This window comes from Muscardinus avellanarius, assembly GCF_963383645.1.
Source record: "Muscardinus avellanarius genome assembly, chromosome: 16".
NCBI classification, from domain to species: Eukaryota; Metazoa; Chordata; class Mammalia; order Rodentia; family Gliridae; genus Muscardinus; species Muscardinus avellanarius.
In genome coordinates this window covers 26,874,181-26,890,984 of record NC_137802.1, presented here as the reverse complement: position 1 = coordinate 26,890,984, position 16,804 = coordinate 26,874,181, and the positions used below count along the sequence as shown (strand labels likewise).

The window sequence follows — 16,804 nt, the reverse complement described above, 5'->3', positions numbered from 1 at the left end:
GAGCCACGGTGTCAGGGCCCACTCATCAGAACCTGCACCCACAAACACACACAGCATGCTTAAAATAAAATAATATATTTAATATAAATATGTCCATCAAATAATCATTCAAAGAAGGCCCAAATGGCCTCTGGGAGAATACAGGGTATCTATTTTTTTCTTTTTTTAATACAGAAGCATAAATAACTGTACATTAGGCAACTGAGTCCAGGATGGCACGGTAGCGCCTCCTGGTGGTTTCTCAAGGTGCTGCAGTGAGAAGGCCCCATCAGGACGGCTCCAGGAGAGAGGCAGCTCTCCGGGGAGTTACTGTCAGGGCGGCCGTGGGGAAGGAGGTGAGGTTGGAGATGATCACTGTTTTCCAACTCCCTGGGCCCTTGACATCAGCTCCAGGGTTGACTTCATCATTAAATTCCGTGGCAGCAGCCTTAACCTCCTGGGGGCCGTTAGATCCTGGAGTCACCAGGCTTCCCCACAGATCTGTCCTTTTTCACCTCATAGGGATAAACAGCGCCGAAGACATCTTCATGATAGCGCTTCTGGCTCTTTAAGAGGAAACAGAGGTCAAGGTGTCAGCTCTTGTTCACCACAGCTGTCCAGCCGGGATGAGCCCTGGGGCTGCCCTGTTTCCGGGGCCTTTGCCCTCCCATGCATGCTGAGAGCATGTGTGGGCTTGGTTTATACTTTAACCCCTCTGGTACCTGCTCTGTGGTGGGCCATCTCCCCTTGGGCTCCTATGAGTGGATGGCATTCCCATTTCCTGCCTGAGGCGTGTGTCGCGAGGGCCAGCTGAGATCAGCAAGCCGGGAAGTGCTGGGCACTCTCCCTTCCCCCAGTGTTAAGTGCCACGATACTCGACATGATACTGAGAAGTCTTGCAGTACAACCATATTTGCATTTATTTAACTGAACATGATCCTAACTGTGACTTTGGAACCTTTTTTATTCCAAATATCTACTGACACTGAGCACATTTGGGAAAATGACTTTGGTCTCTGCTGTTCTTCATACCTACCACCTTAACTCTCGCCCCAGGGCCTTTGTACATGCTGCTTCCTGCAGAATGGTCCCAAACTCTCGTACCAACCGGGCTTCTCCTCACCTCCTGAAGGTATTTTCTCAAATGTCACCTTCCAGTGACACCTCTCCTACTATCTCATTTAAAGTGGCATCCCCTCCACTCTTCCCCAGTTGCCTCTCCACTACTTCATCTCTGGAGCACTACACAGTCTGTTTTGTTTTGTCCACCCCTCGAGGACATACGCTCCGTCCAGGCAGTAATTTTTTGCCTGTTGTGTTTACCGCTTTATGGCCAGCACAAAGCATGCGCTGCAAAATATGCCCAACATAGGAAGGTGCCTTCGGGAGCGTACAGAAGCAAAGCACGCAGGCTTTGGAACCAGAGAGACGGAGCACCGGCTCTCATAGTCATTGCTGTGGACCCCCAGGGCCCCCTCTCTGTAAAATGTGGGTGACTGTGGTGCCGCACTCAAAAAGCCCTTAGAAGGACTGAAGGAAATGCCACGTGAAAATCCTTGGCAAGCCCCTGGCCCAGGTGGGCCCTTGATAAACACTCACTAGCATGGATCCTTCCTGCTGGTGGGATGAGGGTGACAGCCAGCGAGCTGGGCGCCAGTAACAGGTGTGCCTTCCCACAAGGCCGACCCAGGGACCGCTTCCCCGTTCCCGTGCTCACAGCCTGCTCTGGCCCTGCAGATACTTTCTGCTTGTTTTGGGTTTTGTACTGAGGATCAAACCCAGGGGCATTCTACTTCAAGCTAACACCCCCCCCACCCTTATTTATTTATTTGTTTATTTATTTATTTATTATTTTTGTGGTACTGGAGATGGAACCCAGGGGAATTCTACCTCCGAGCCACACACCCCCTATTTTTTTTTTTATTCTTTATTTTGAAACAGGATTTCACTGAGTTGCAAAGAGCCTCACTAAGTAGCTGAGGCTGTCCATGAACCGTGATCCTCCTGTCTCAGCCTCCCAAATGCTGGGATTACAAGTGTGCACCACCACGCCTGGCTTTTATTTTTTATTTTGAAATATGGTCTCACTAAGTTGCTAGAGTTGTAGAGTTGGCCTCCTCCCAAGCACTAGGATTACAGGTGTGTACCACTGAAAAAGGGCTCTTTTGCTCCTATTCCATACATAAGAAAACAGAATATGTTGGCCTGAGTGTGTGTGTGTGTGTGTGTGTGTGTGTGTGTGTGTGTGTGTTTTACTGAAAATTGAACCTAGGGCCATCCTATCTCTAAGCCATACCTCTAGTCCTATTTTTAGTTTTTGAAACAGGGTGTCACTAAGTTACTGAGATCAGCCTCGAACCTGTAAACCTCCTTGTCTCAGATTCCCAAGTACTGGAATTACAGGCACTACCACACCCGCTTCCACCCGACTTCTTAAAACAGACTGGCGACTGGACCAAGACATAAAGTTGAACCTTCCAACAGCCCACCCAGATATGTCTAGGGTTCTTTTGGGGCTCAGGAGTGTCCTGGGACTCCCCTGTCTTGGCTCTGTAGCCTGCAGTCCCAGCCCACACAGCCATTTCCGTACCTTGAGCTGGAAGAAATAGTCCTCTACCTGCTCTTCAGTCAAGCTCAGCCTGGCAGCCACAAGCTGCTTCAGGGTGTGGGCCATGTCCCGGGCCATGCGCACGTCCCCACAGACATAGACGTGGCCTGGCTCCTCCAGGAGCATGCGCAGCACCTCGCTGGCCAGCCGCTGCCGCAGGAAGTCTTGAACATAGACCTGAAATTGGAGGAGGTAGAGGGTTCTGTCTGTGGCGGCTGGGAGTGAGGCTTGGGTGAGGCCTACTGGCCTCGGGGAGCGGAGAGGGTCATGGAGGGCTGCAGAGTGGGCTCCCTCCCAGCCAGGACCTGGGCTCAGGGTGTGGGGGTGCACTGACACCCTGCCCAGCCCAGGCCAGCCCCCACCCCGCCCAAGAAAGGAGTCTCCCAGTGCCCACAACCATAAGTCTCAGCTGTGATTTGAGTACAGGTTCCCAGGATTCCCAGCAACACAGAAGGTCCAAGACATGATTGGAACTCACAGAAGTGAGGGGTTTTGTGGGGAGCCAGGGCACCGGCCACAGTGCTTGCGGGTAACGTTCTGCTCCCTTGTGTGGCCGTAATTACCTTGGGCTCGCCAGGCAGCCGGGAGTAGGCTGTGTGCACCTCATGCAGCACCCCGTTCTGGACCATCTCCAACATCTCCTCCCGATAGAGGTGGTCCTCGTCTGGGTGGTGGCACCCAAACACCAGAGTCATGCGCCCGCACTGGAGCCCTGCAAGAGCCAGCAGGCTGCAATTATCATGGTGGCCACCAGAGGGCGGCCATGGTGTAAGATGTGCAACTAGAAATCTCATTTCATTCCCATAAGCATACTATCTGGTATGATCTCCTATCTCTTTCCATTTTATGAATGAGGAAGCTAGGAAACAGGTATTTAGATTACTCATCTATAGTTACACAACTGAAAGTGAAGCCAGGGGTGGTGGCACACTCCTGTAATCCCAGGACTTGGGAGGAGCTGAAGCAGGAAGATTACGGGTTCAAGGTAGCCATGGCAACTTAGTGGGATGCTGAGCAACCTAGTGAGACCCTATTTCTTTTTTCTTTTTTTTTTTTTGTGGCACTGGGAATGGAACTTAGGGGCATTGTATCTCCACGCTATACCCTCAGCCCTATTTTTTAGTCTTTTTTAAATTTTTGAAGCAGGGTCTCACTGAGTTGCGGAGGGCGTAACTAGCTGAGGCTGTCCACAAACTGTGATCCTCCGGCCTCTGCCTCCCGAATGCTGGGATTACAAGCGTGTGCCATCATGCCCGGCGAAACACTATTTCAAATAAAAATATAAAGTAGGGATAGGAGATAGAAAGTCTGGTTCAAGCCCCAGCACCACAAAAATAAAATATAGTAATAAATAAAATTTTAAAAGGACTGGAGGTATAGCTCAGAGATAGAATGCTTCAGGGTTAAATTTCTAGTACCCTATTCAAAACCTCATAATAATGCACATATTTGAGCCGGGCATGGTGGCGCACGCTTGTAATCCCAGCATTCGGGAGGCTCACGGTTCGTGGACAGCCTCAGATACTTAGTGAGGCCCTCCACAACTTAGTGAGACCCTGTTTCAAAATAAATAATAAAAACAGGGCAGGGGGTGTGGCTCGGGGGTCAAATGCCCCTGGGTTCCATCCCCAGACCCGCAAAAAAAAAAAAAAATACTGCACATATTTATGGGGTACAGTTGTGATGGTTTGGTATATGTGCGCCAGGTATAACGACCAAGCCGGGGTAAGTAGCATTTGCCCCTCCTTATGGTGACTGTACCTTTGTGCTTGGAGTCATGGAGCCGCTGCTGCCAGAAACTGCGGAAGGGAGCGATGCCGGTGCCAGACCCGATGAGGATGCATGGGTGGGAGGGGTCCTCAGGGAGCTGGAAGCCGAGGGCACTGAAAGAACAGGAGAGTGACCCCAGCCCTCAGACACCTGGGCTGGCTGGACAGGAAGGTGGCTGCGTGGCTGGGCATGTGGCCAGGGGGTGGTGTTGGGGGTGGAGGTTGACTTCCCAAGTCATTTGCCCTGTCCAGGCACCATCTCCCTACTCAGGAGTATTTTTTAACAGAGGGTAGACCTCATTGTACTCCAGGCCCCTGCTGCCAGAGTTATTCCTGCTATAGATGGAGCCAGGGGATAAAATGGGGAGGCCAAGTATGACCCCAATATGCCATCTTCTTTTTTTTGTACTGGTGAGTAAACCCACGGGCATTCTACCTCTGAGCTACCCCAGCCCTGTGTGTGTTTGTGTGTGTGTGTGTGTGTGTGTGTGTGTGTGTGTGTTACTGGGGATTGAACACAGGGGCCCTTTACCTCTGAGCTATAGCTCCAGCCCCATTTTATTTTTTATTTTGAATCAGGATCCCACTAGGTTACTTGCAGTCTAAGTTGCTGAGACTAGTTTCAAACCTATGATCCTTTTATCTCAGCCTCCTAAGTACTGGGATGACAGGTGTGCACTACCATGGTGTGCACTACCACACCTGTAGGGCCCGGGGCAGGCCTATTTTTAATTTTTATTTGAAATAGCTAGGTTAATGAGAATCTCACTACTTGATGAGGCTGGCTTTGAACCTGTGATCCTCCTATCTCAGCTGCTCAAGTACTGGGAGTACAGCTGTGCACCACCAGGCTCGGCTCAATACCATCTTTATGGCCGAGGGGCACCTAACCTAGACCCCTCCCTCGCATCCTGGAACTCCTGGGCAGAGCGCTGCAGGCCCGGGCGGGGTAGCACTTACCTTCGCACAAAGCAGGGCACTGGGTCCTGGGGCTTCAGGCTGCTGAGCCACGTGCTGCAGACGCCGTGGTGCAGCGGGCCCTGGCCATCTGCAAGGACAGCACAGACCTGATCAGCCTCCTGCCCTGGGCCACGCGTGACCCATGCCAGCAGCTCCTCCCGCACTCATGTGGTCCCTGCACTGGGCTTTCGGCCCAGGCCCTCTTAGGTCTGAATGAGGGGCAGTGTGCCTTACGGGGTTAAGATGGACCCCTCTACATGTCCAGTGCGGGGAAGGCAGAGAGGGGCTTAGTGTGCCCAGCCCTCCTTTTGCCACTGCAGAAACTGAGTCTCAGGGAGGGAAAATGACCTGGACAGGTCGCTCGGGTGGTGGTGGAATCAGGTGATGGCTCAGGTTCCCTGACTCTTAAGATAGTGCTTCTTCCAAATCCAGTGTTTCTTCAGGGACCCTCCCAGCCCCGTTCAGCTCTGCTGAGAGCAGGATAGGTGGCCGTGCTTGTCGGAGGCAGCGGCACAGGAGGGGTGCCCCCACCCCCGTGATGTCTCACTGTGCTCTCAGGGGTCCCGCCCGGCCTCATGGAGACCCTGCTTTTCTCTGGGTTTCATTTCCTTCACAGTGGCCCCACATTTTTTTCTTTTTCTTTCTTTTTTTTTTTTTTTTTTTTTTTTTGCTGGTCTGGGGATGGAACCCAGGGGCATTCAACCTTCGAGCTATACCCCCTGCCCTATTTTTTATTCCTTATTTTGAAACAGGGTCTCACTGAGTTATGAAGGGCCTCACCAAATAGCTGAGGCTGGCTGCAAGCATGTGATCCTCTTATCTCAGCCTCCAAGTACTGGGATTACAAGCGCACCACTATACCTGGCTTATTTTTTATTTTGAGATGGAGTCTCACTAAGTTGCTGAGGCTGACCTCAAACCCTTCCCCCTGTGTAGGCCTCCCAAGTACTAGGATTAAGGGTGTGCACCACCACGCCCAGGTATAACTCAGCACTTAAGGGAGGCCTGTAACTGACTTAGGAGTTCCTTCCGGCTTCCTCTGCTTTGAAGCAGGCTTTCCCAGGACACAGCCACTCTCTTATTCTGGTCTGAGGATGGGCTGGGGTGGAGCAAGGCCAAGGGCACAGGGCTCAGGCCTCACAGTCTGTGAGTCTGTGGCAGTCTAGCCCACCCCACCCCCCAGTTCCCAGAAGTAGCATGCTCCTTCCTCCTTGGCCCCTGCATAATTTTTTTTTTTTTTTTTTTTGTGGGTCTGGGGATGGAACCTAGGGGCATTCGACCTCTGAGCTACACCCTGTGCCCTATTTTTTATTCTTTTCAATTTTATTTTATTTTATTTATTTATTTATTTTTTGGGGTTACTGGGGTTCCTGGAAGCCCTTCTACCTCCGGGCTACACTCCCAGACCTATTTTTACATTTTTATTTGGAAACAGGGTCTCCTAAGCCAGCACGCGAGGCTGGCTTCGAACCTGCGCGATCCTCCTGTCTCTGCCTCCCAAGCGCGGGGATTACAAGCGTGCGCCACCACGCCCAGCATTCTTTTCAATTTTAAACTGGGTCTCACTAAGTTGCAGAGGGCCTAAGTGGCTGAGGCTGTCCATGAACCGCGATCCTCAGGTCTCAGCCTCCCGAATGCTGGGATTACAAGAGTGCGACACCACGCCTGGCTGGCCGCTGTGTAATTCTAATATCGTGATTCCATGACTTTCTCTTGACTGGTCCTCCGGGTGGGCGAGGGCTACGTGTCTTTCCACATCAGCACACAGGTGCCAGCCACCGCTGAAGGACAGCTGAATGTGCGATCACCCCTGCATTCGGCCTGGGCTATCAGGAGGACAGAGTCACCAGGCTCCCCTGGGTGCTTGGTACCTAACACATTCTATCTCATTAAATTGTCTCAACAGTAGGGGGACAGTAGAGTGGCCGAGAACCTGGACTCAGCAGTGACACCAGCTGGGTTTGAGTCTCGGCTCCCCACTCACTAACGGTGTCTTTGCACAAGTGGCTTAACCTCTCGGGGCCTCAGTGTCCTCCCTGTAGAACACACAGTAACCACCTCACAGGGCGACCAATCCACGGGGTTCGCTTAGGGCCTGCTTCATAGTCATCTCTCCTACACAACCAATGGCATTAGCAACCTGGGGAGGTGGGTGTTGCTGCCCCCCTGATCCAGTGAGACCAAAGCTCAGAGACGCGGACCAGCTGCCCAGGACGCAACCACGTCGGGCTGCGTCAGAGCTCTGCCCGTCCTCACCTCGAGTGCGGTAGGTGACCACGGCCACGGTCAGGTGCACCTCTGTGGGTGTGTGGTCCCGGGAGGAGCTGATGGAGTAGAAGCGGGGTTTCAGGAGGGGCAGCTGCGAGAGCAGGAAGGTGGCCGGGACCTGCAGCGATGGGAACTCCTGCAGCACCTCCAGGAACGTGGGGCTGTGGGTGAACTTCCACTTGTTGTATTCTGAGGGCTAAAAGCCAAGGGCGGGGTGAAGACTCAGGGTGCCTGCCCCACGGGCACTGGCCAGAGGCCGGCACAACCCAGAATCCTCCATTCACCCCACAGACACGGCTGTGCCCGGCGCAGTCCAGCGTGCTGATCCTACCAACCTGGAGGGGAAGTGGTCAGGACCTGGAGGAAACCAGTCCAGCGAGTAGCATTTGCCTAACCACGTGCTTAGAATGGTGGTAACTATGGGCGGGGCTGAACTCTTTAGAGTAATCTAATTTGGGGTGAGACTTTGAAGCCAGTCCAATCTGGGCTCAAACTTTGGCTGGCTGGCCTCCTAGCTGTGTAATCTTATCCTATCTTATCCAGATGGAGATGGAGTGAGAATTAAATGAGGAAGGCGTGCCAACCTAGAGATGGCTGGGATCAAGATGGCTCATGATAGGATGATAACAGTGATGGTGTTGGTACCTTTTGCAAAGACTTGGGCCCAGGAAGCTGCAGGTGAGTTACTGCATTCGCTCATTAATTTATTTTATTTTGGGAGGATCAACGCTGGTAGGTAGAACCCAGGGACATGCTACAGCCTTGATCCTTTTTATTATTTTGAAACAGGGTCTTTTTAAGTTACTAAGGGTCTCACTATGAGGTTGGCCTTGAACCTGGGATTCTTCTGTCTCAGCCTCCCAATTTACTGGGATTAGAGGTCTATGGCACAAGGCCTGGCCAGTTTCATTCATTATTTCAGCTATCCACCAGTCCTTACATCCTTCTACCCATTATCCCCACCGTCCATCCACCCAGGCTTCTGAAGTTCCAAGTTCGTTCCAGGTTTTTAGAAGACAAACAAGAACCGGGCGCAATGGCGCACACGCTTGTAATCCCAGCAGGAGGATCGTGATTCGGGGACAGCCTCCGCTACTCAGTGAGGCCCTTTGCAACTCAGTGAGACCCTGTTTCAAAATAAAGAATAAAAAATAGGGCTGGGGGGTGTAGCTAGAGGTAGAATGCCCCTGGGTTCTATCCCCAGTATGACAAAAAAGAAGACAAAGAAGACTCAGTGGCTCCCCTTTCTAGATAATTTCCTAGGAAGTGCACTTTGGCCGCATCCTGCAGACACTCAGAAAAATCTGATTCACACAACGCGGTGTGTGCTAGAGAAGGGAAGGCAGATGATGCTGAACTCCCCAGCAGCCTCTGCCACCTTGCATTTTGGGAATCTGGGGTGTAGTGCATCCTCTTGCGGGCGCAAGACCAAGCCCTGGGCTCCAGTTCCCTCACTCAGAGAGCAGCCCCTGCCTCACCCAGCAGCCCGACCTCTACCTGGCACAGGGTCTCCAGCCTCTGTCTCTCGGCCTCGTCCGTGGCCAGCCTGGCCAGCTTCTGGAGCTGCAGCTGTGTTGGTGGGGTGGTGATGTCCAAGAAGTAGGTGAGAGCCTGGCTGAGCGAGCAGGGGGGCAGCCTCTTGTCCTTGACCCAGTAGCTGCCTGGATAAGAAAGGAAGGCATCAGCACGGGGAAAAAACACCCCAACTAGGCTTCTCAGAGGGTGACAGGGCCTCTGTGACAGACACCATCTAGCCTGCAGCTGCAGGGGAGAAAATGCAGCAGGAGTGGGGAGAAGGTAGTGCCCAGAGGCAGGGCTGCCAGGGTCTAGCTCTGGCTCCCCATTCCCTAGCTGGGTGACTAACCGCTAAGGCCTCGGTGTACTTTCCTGAGAAATGGATAGGATGATAAAACCCATCTTGCTGTCCTTCTATGAGCACTGAATAAGATAATGCATGTGAAATAGCTGATACCAGCTGGGCGTGGTGATGCACGCCTGTGATCCCAGTACTTGGGAGGCTGAGACAGGAAGATCGCAGGTTCAAGGACAGCCTCGGCTACTTAGTGAGATTCTCAGAAACCTAGTGAGACCCTGTTTCAAAAAACAAAACAAACAAAAATAATTTTAAAAATCCTAAAGCCGGGCGTGGTGGTGCACGCTTGTAATCCCAGCATTTGGGAGGCTGAGACAGAAGGATTACGGTTCGCAGACAGCCTCAGCTACTTAGTGAAGCCCTGTTTCAAAATAAAGAATAAGCTGGGCGTGGTGGCACATGCTTGCAGTCCCAGCACTTGGGAGGCTGAAACAGGAGGACTGCACAGGTTCGAAGCCAGCCTCAGCTACTTAGTGAGGCTCTCAGCAACTTAGTGTGACCCTGTTTCCAAATAAAGTATAAAATAGGTCTGGTTGGGCCCCAGCCTCAGCGGGGCAGGTGCAGGCCAGGTGGGGTGGCTCTCAGGCCCGGGGCTCACCGCTCTCATCCAGAGTCTCTAGGTGCACATTTTGGTGAGGCGCAGGGCACTCCACCACATGCTCCAAGATGCCCTGGACCAGGGCCGGCTGGTTGCAAGGGAAAACCCCAAGGTGCTCTCCGGGCAGGTAGTTCAGGCCTTGACTGTCCTCGCAGGCCAGTTTCACCAGGAGGGTGGTACGGCTGCAGGAGAGAGACCTTGGTGACTGCCAGGATTTCTTCCCAGTCCCCTGAGGGGCAGGCCAGTTTCTCTAGGAAATGTGCCCGCCTGTCACTTTTACCTGCTTACTTGAGCCTGGGTTTGGGACAAGCCATCTCCTTAAGTGGGGACACTCAGAGTCGTCTGGCTGTCCAGGGGGAGAAGGTGACCACACCCTTCCCTGGTAGCTTTCCAAGCCCCGAGGTCTTAGCCATGGGCTCTGCCTAAAGAAAGCACCCCAATTGGCATGACGGCGCATGCCTGTAATTCCAGTATTTAGGAGGCTGAGACAGGAGGATCACAGGTTTGAGGCCAGCCTTAGAAATTTAGGAAGGCCCTCAGCAACTTAGTGAGACCCTGTTTCAAAAATAAAAAATAAGAAAGGATGGGGATATAGCTCAAGAGTAGAATGTCCTTGTGTTTAACTCCCAGTACAATTAGAGAAAGAAAGCATCCTGCTCAGAGACATGTGGGCACTAGAAGAAACCTTTCTTGTCCTCAGCACTAATCCTGTGCTTACCAGGGCAAAGGCCAGTTTCCCTAATGAGTGGTGGGAAGATGGCATGGATAATCAAAACCCACTGGTAGTCCTCAACACCCATCCACCAGCTGGGGCATTTCCTTCCCGGGAAAACTGCATGTGAGCTCTTAAAATGCAAATGGTTTTGGCTTCTCGCATCAGTGAAAGAGCTGCATGTGGAAGGGGAGGGCGTGAAGCTGGCGCTTAGCTCTCCAGCTGGACAACGGGCTGGCCTCTGAGACCTGCCAAGGCACGCAGGGCGCCCCGGGTTAGCAGCTGAGCTGGTCCTACTGGTGGTGACGCTGCTAATGCCAGCAGACACCTCTCTCCTCCCTCCAGAGACTGACTTGCTCTGGCCTCTCATTCGTTAAAGTAAAATCCTCTTGGAACGTCATCCAAGAAGGCCCGCATTCTACCTTACCTGGATTCTGGACTCCGTAGATTCTGCTGAGAGCGGAGCCTCAGGGTGAGCACATTCTTGGCGTGCAGGCTGCCGAGTGCTGTGGGCCGAGACAGGGAAATGGTACGGGTGCTCCTGAGCACTGCTGGGCGAGCCCCACGTGTCTTGGTCAGCTATTCCTGCACGCTGGCTGTTAGGGTTTGCAGGGGAAGCATCCCCCAAAGACTCGCGTGTGGAAGCGAGTCTCCAGGGGAGTGATGTCCAGGGATGGGGCTTTGGGAGCGACTGGGTCAGGAGGTCTCTGACCTCATTGGTGGCTTAATATTTCGAAGGTGTTATTAAGAACTCTTGGAAGTGGGTGGCATCTGGCTGAAGGAAGGAAGTCACTGGGGGTGTGCCTTTTTGAAGTATAGCTTGTCCTGAGCACGCATGCGTGCCTTCTCCTCTTCTCTCTGGCTCTCTCCACCCTCCCCATCAGCCAGCTGCCAGGAGCCGAGCCCATGTCCTTTGCCCGTGGTGCTTTTGCCCTGGTGCGCCAGCTCACCATAAACTGAAATCTCTAAAGCCCGAGCCCAACTCTATCTTTCCTTGTCTGAGTTGTTCCTGTCAGGTATTTCAGTCATAGGAGTGAAAAGTTAGCACACTGCCTGAGTGCCTGCTGTGGTGGCTGTTGGGCTCTAATTCTCTTCCTTTTTTCCACAAATAAAGACCTTTGTCTGACAGAGGGTGGCTACGCTGCTGCTAGGTTTCAGAAAACTTAATTTAATTAATTTTGTGGGACTGGGGATTGAACCCACAGGCACTCTACCTCCAAGCTACACCCCAGCCCTTTTAAAATAAATTTCAGCTGAGCTGAAGTTGGGGATGTCCCAAGCACACAGAAAGCGGCAGGACGTCTGTAGTCAGCGTACAAGCCAGGGCATCTAGAGAGAGCCGAGCCGAGTCACTGATCACAGCCCGGAACGGCCTTTGGGAAGTGGCTGCCTCGGGAAGGCGGGACTCCACTCCCAACCAGGCCATGAGCCACAGCTTGCTTCACCTGTACTTCGGCTTCTCTGTAGGCGTCTCAGGGCCGGAGGGTCAGGGTCATTTATGCCGGCAGCGAGCCCCGCACAGTGCTTGGCACCGTCAAGAGTTTCGTCCACCTAATGAAATGCTAAGACCCCACCCTTAGGCGTCTGCTGCGGTGGCTGTTGACACCTCCTTCCTCTCCACACCACCCTCTCAGGGCTTCTTTCTAAAGAGCCTGAGGTCTTGTCCCCACAGGCTTGTAGACATGATAAAACAGATGCCTGGCAGCCCCGGCTTGCTGCCTCTGATCAGGGGGACCTGGTGGTCTCTTCGACCCTGAACAGGCTCAGAACTGGAGACCCAGCCTGGCAGGAAGGTGGGCAGGCCCTGCACGGCGCAGAGGGGCGGGTACCTTTGTTGAGCTCCAAAGGCCGAGAGTCCTGCACAAGCCGGTAGTGGTGGGGCTCCCAGGTCACACTGGAGGTGTAGAGCTTGGGGATCTGAATGTGGTGTTTGGCTCGAACGTCAAATACCTCACAGGCTGCCTGGAGGCAGAGCAGACTGCTGTTAGGGTCTTTATCACTGTCACCACCGGGGCCATGTTTTAGGCCCTTGCTACGGCCAAGCCAAGGACTCTAGTGGCGCCCAGGCTCAGCACACGGCAGTTAATACTGATATTACCTTCTTCTGTCCTTTTTTCCTTTTTCAGTACTAGGGATGGAACCTCACACATCCTAGGCAAGTGCTCTACCACTGAGCTGCCCCGTCCCTTCTCTCATCCTCTTGCCCACGTGGCGAGGAGGTAAGACGACAGGGAGGAGGCCGGGGCTTTGGAACCAAGTCCCCCGACTCACGCTGCTCTCCCTGAGCACCTCTGCTGAGCGGAACTCTTGGCATCAGAGGTCAGCTCACTAAATCAGCAGGTCAAAACCCGGACAGGAAAGATCCACTGAGTCCAGCCGAACAAAGGGCTTAGCTATGTGGTCTTGTCCCCGGATCTCTCTGGCCGGGAGACTAAAGTGAGACATAGTTGCTAAGAGGTGACCTGGAGACCTCAAAAGTCTCAGAGGGGAGCCACCCTATGACCCAGCTCTACCACCCCTATGTATCTTTCCCAAAGAATTAAAGTTAGAATACTAGAGCAATACACGCATACCGTACTTATAGTGCACAATTCAAACAGACAAACGACAGAACCAGCCTAGGTGTCCGTCAGCAGATGAATAGATAAAGTCGAGTGATACATACACACAGTAGAATTTGACTCAGGGATAAAGAACACGGTTATGTTATTTGCAGGAAAATGAATGCAACTAGAGAATATTACAGTGAGATCAGCCAGTCTCAGAGAGTCAAGTGTCATTCATATATATATATATATTTTTCCCCCCCCACATATGGAAGCTAGAGAGAAAATAAAAAAAAATTAGGGATTTCAGTCAAATGACCAGTAGAGTGGTGGCGGTGGGATTGCGAGAGAGAGGAGGGGAAGGGAAAACGAGGCTTGAGGAAGGAGCAGCCATACGTGAAGGTGTCTCTACCAATCTCACTGACATGCGTGGGGAGAGAGGTAGGGGGTGCGGGTGGGATACAGAGGGAAATATACCAAGCTCTGTGTGCATAGATGATTATGTCACCTTGATTCTCACTATGACGTATGATTAAGATGTGCCAATAAAAGTATAATAATAATAAAAAGGATGTGACATGGATTATCAGTAGAAAAAGACCTCGAGGCGGAAGCTCCAGAGGGCAGGGCGGGAGGGGCTGGGCTGGGGGACTCCTAGGGTGGTGGGGGAGCAGCGCTGACCTGAGCCTCAGGTGCAGGACGAGGCAGCGGTCATGCCTCCCAGGATGGGGCACATATGTCCTGGGAGTGAGCGTGCCACGTGCCAGTACCGTGTGGCCCCTCAGGCTGGGAACTGACCTGGAAGGTTTGCACGGCCCAGCTGCGGAAGGCGTCCTCCTGCCCGCTGAGCTCGTCCCCTTCCCCTGTCGGGACGAGCTGCGAGGCCCCCAGGTGCGACAGCTTCTGGTCGATGTCATGAGCGAAGGCACAGAACTGAGGATACAAGTTGGAGCCGAGGCCGAACACGGCGTACCTGTGGAGGGCAGGCCCTCGTGTCACCTGCAGGCAGCACCCAGCACGGAAGGCACGCAGGGCCAGCCCTGCTCGCCCACACTTGTTGGGCCACGTCCTCTCTGGCCCTCCTTGGCCCCCCACCCTCCTGGCAGCTCCCAGGACCAGCGCGTGCTTGGCCAGCGGACCTGTGAGAGGGATGTGGTTTCCACGACTTGACCCTCAACGTCCCCAGGAAGCCCCTTACGCACACCACTGATCCCAGACTCTGGGCCAGGGCTAGGCTCAGCCGAGCTGGAGTGGGGAAGAGTCTGACCTGAAAGTGTTGGTGAGCTTCTTCAGCATGAAGAGGGATTTCTTCAGCGTCTGGAAACAGAGGGGGCCACAGAGGCCAGAATTCCTAAATACACCACTTTTTCTTTCCTCCCAGTGGCCTATTCAAAAACCGGCCATATGGACCAGGGGGAGGCTCCAGATCCCAATGGGGGTTAGTGTGTCGGCTCAGTGGACACGTTCAGCTTGTCTTGCAGCCCAGCTGACCTGCCGCAACTCGTGCGGCCCTGCCTTGCAGTGGGAGACGCAGACGAGCCCGGCCCTGGCCCACTGAGCCCCGGCAGAGCGGGACCTGTCTTATAGCAGGCCTCCCCTACCTTGAACATGGGAGCCTTTCTTCTTGTTTAGAATAAAATCAATTGGCTCCATGTGCTCTAAAATGGCCCTGGCTTTCCAGGAACCCAAGATAATTTCAGGCATTATGTGATCCTGCAGAAAAAGTGTCAAGTCTACGGAAAGGACTCTCTGTTTTATATTGTTTTTTTTTTTTTTTCTTAGCTATTCACTTTTCAATTGCTTTTCCACCCTCTGTGCTTCAGAGGCAGGCTCAGATTGGTGCTGATGGGGCCCTGACACCCTTAACACTCATTCATCCATCTTTAATGAGATAGAGAAGACCTTGGTTAGGCAATGGTACCAAGCTATAATTAAGTAACTGGATTTTGCTGATTTTTTTTTTTTTTTTTTTTTTGGTGGTACTGGGGATGGAACCCAGGGGCCTTCTACCTCCGGGCTACACTCCCAGACCTATTTAATATTTTTTTATTTGGAAACAGGGTCTTTTAAGCCAGCAAGGCTGGCTTCGAACCTGCGCGATCCTCCTGTCTCTGCCTCCCAAGCACGGGGATTACAAGTGTGGGCCACCACGCCCGGCCTGAATTTACTTTTTTGCTGGCTTTCCCTTTGTGAGAGTGATTCAGGTTTTCTTTAAATATAATATTGTTTTCTAGTGGGGACTGGGGATTGAACCCAGTAGTATTCTACCTCTGAGCTACTCCCCCAGCCCCCCCCCCTTTTTCAATATTTTGAAATGGGGTCTTGCTCAGTTACTGAGGGTCTCTAAGTTGCTGAGGCTGTCCTCAAACCTGTGATCCTCCTGTCTCAGCCTCCCAAGTAATGGGACCACAGGCGTGCGCCACCGTGCTGGCCCAGATGCCCTCTTATGGCACGCTGGATCCCTGTAGGCCCTTTCCTTGGGCCTCCTGAGCCCAACTCCACCTAGCCGCTCAGGACCTCGGGACGCCCACCTCTCCATTGCCAGGGCAGTCTCCATTTCCAAACGTGCTGGTCACCACCAGCAGTAGCTGCTCCGTGGCCATGCTGCTCAGCCTGTACTCGTCCATGCAGAGAACCTGGGGGGCAGAGGCGGACGTCAGCCTCGGGGCCCAGGCTGGGCCTCCGCGCTCTCCCCAGGCACCTGCCCAGCTGACCTGGGGGTTGAAGGCGCAGCTGAACAAGGCCCCCAAGTCTCGGGCCAGAGCTTCTGACCTCCCCGTCTCAGTCGCAAAGAGGATGGTGACTCTGACTCGGGATGCCATGGTCTTGCGCATCAGCGTGGAGGCAAAGAACACAGTCCTACGGGGACAGATGGACAGACGGACATTGTGTGCCAAGCTGGCTTCCAGAAGGAAATGGGAGCCCCAAGTAATGGGAGGGGGCAGGGCTAAAAGAGGGGCAGGTGGAGGGAATTTCTAACCAGCCCTCTACTGCTTGCTTATTACTCTTTAAAAAACAAGATAGGGCAGACTGAGTTGGGCAATGGTAACTAGCCAAATTCAATAACTTTATTTATTGTTTATTTTTGGTGCTGGGAAATAAACTCAGGGGCATTATACCTCTGAGATACACCCGTAGCTCCTTTCTCTAAATTTTTTTTTTTTTTTTTTTTTGGAAACAGGGTCGCACTAAGGTACCGAGGCTGTCATTGAACCTGCGATACTCCTATCTCTGCCTCTCAAATTTTGGGATTATAGGCATGCACTACTTTAGATTTCACTGAATTTACTTTTTTAAAAATTTTTTGGTGGTACTGGGGTTCCTGGAAACCCTTCCACTTCCGGCTACACTCCCAGTGTATTTATACTTTTTATTTGTTTATACTTTTTATTTGGATACAGGGTCTCTTAATCCAGCACTGTTGGCTTTGAACCTGCGCCATCCTCCTGTCTCCGCCTCCCAAACGTGGGGATTACAAGCGTGCGCCACCA

The 16,804-nt window shown here is 52.7% G+C and overlaps 1 protein-coding gene across 1 annotated transcript in view; it reads right to left on the bottom strand.

Moving 5' to 3' along the window:
• Positions 1–446: 446 nt before the first annotated feature.
• Positions 447–16,804, bottom strand: part of NOS2 (nitric oxide synthase 2) — a gene marked incomplete at both ends in the record, with an annotated part of 36,704 nt that continues 20,346 nt past the window's right edge. The window contains 14 exons of the mRNA XM_080714005.1: positions 447–545; positions 2,570–2,764; positions 3,151–3,299; positions 4,349–4,470; positions 5,317–5,404; positions 7,573–7,780; positions 9,082–9,245; positions 10,056–10,237; positions 11,195–11,273; positions 12,597–12,729; positions 14,112–14,286; positions 14,581–14,630; positions 15,845–15,949; positions 16,028–16,172. Of these exons, the coding sequence (XP_080570131.1) occupies positions 447–545; positions 2,570–2,764; positions 3,151–3,299; positions 4,349–4,470; positions 5,317–5,404; positions 7,573–7,780; positions 9,082–9,245; positions 10,056–10,237; positions 11,195–11,273; positions 12,597–12,729; positions 14,112–14,286; positions 14,581–14,630; positions 15,845–15,949; positions 16,028–16,172 (1,894 nt within the window). The remainder of the gene's footprint in view (positions 546–2,569; positions 2,765–3,150; positions 3,300–4,348; positions 4,471–5,316; positions 5,405–7,572; positions 7,781–9,081; positions 9,246–10,055; positions 10,238–11,194; positions 11,274–12,596; positions 12,730–14,111; positions 14,287–14,580; positions 14,631–15,844; positions 15,950–16,027; positions 16,173–16,804) is intronic.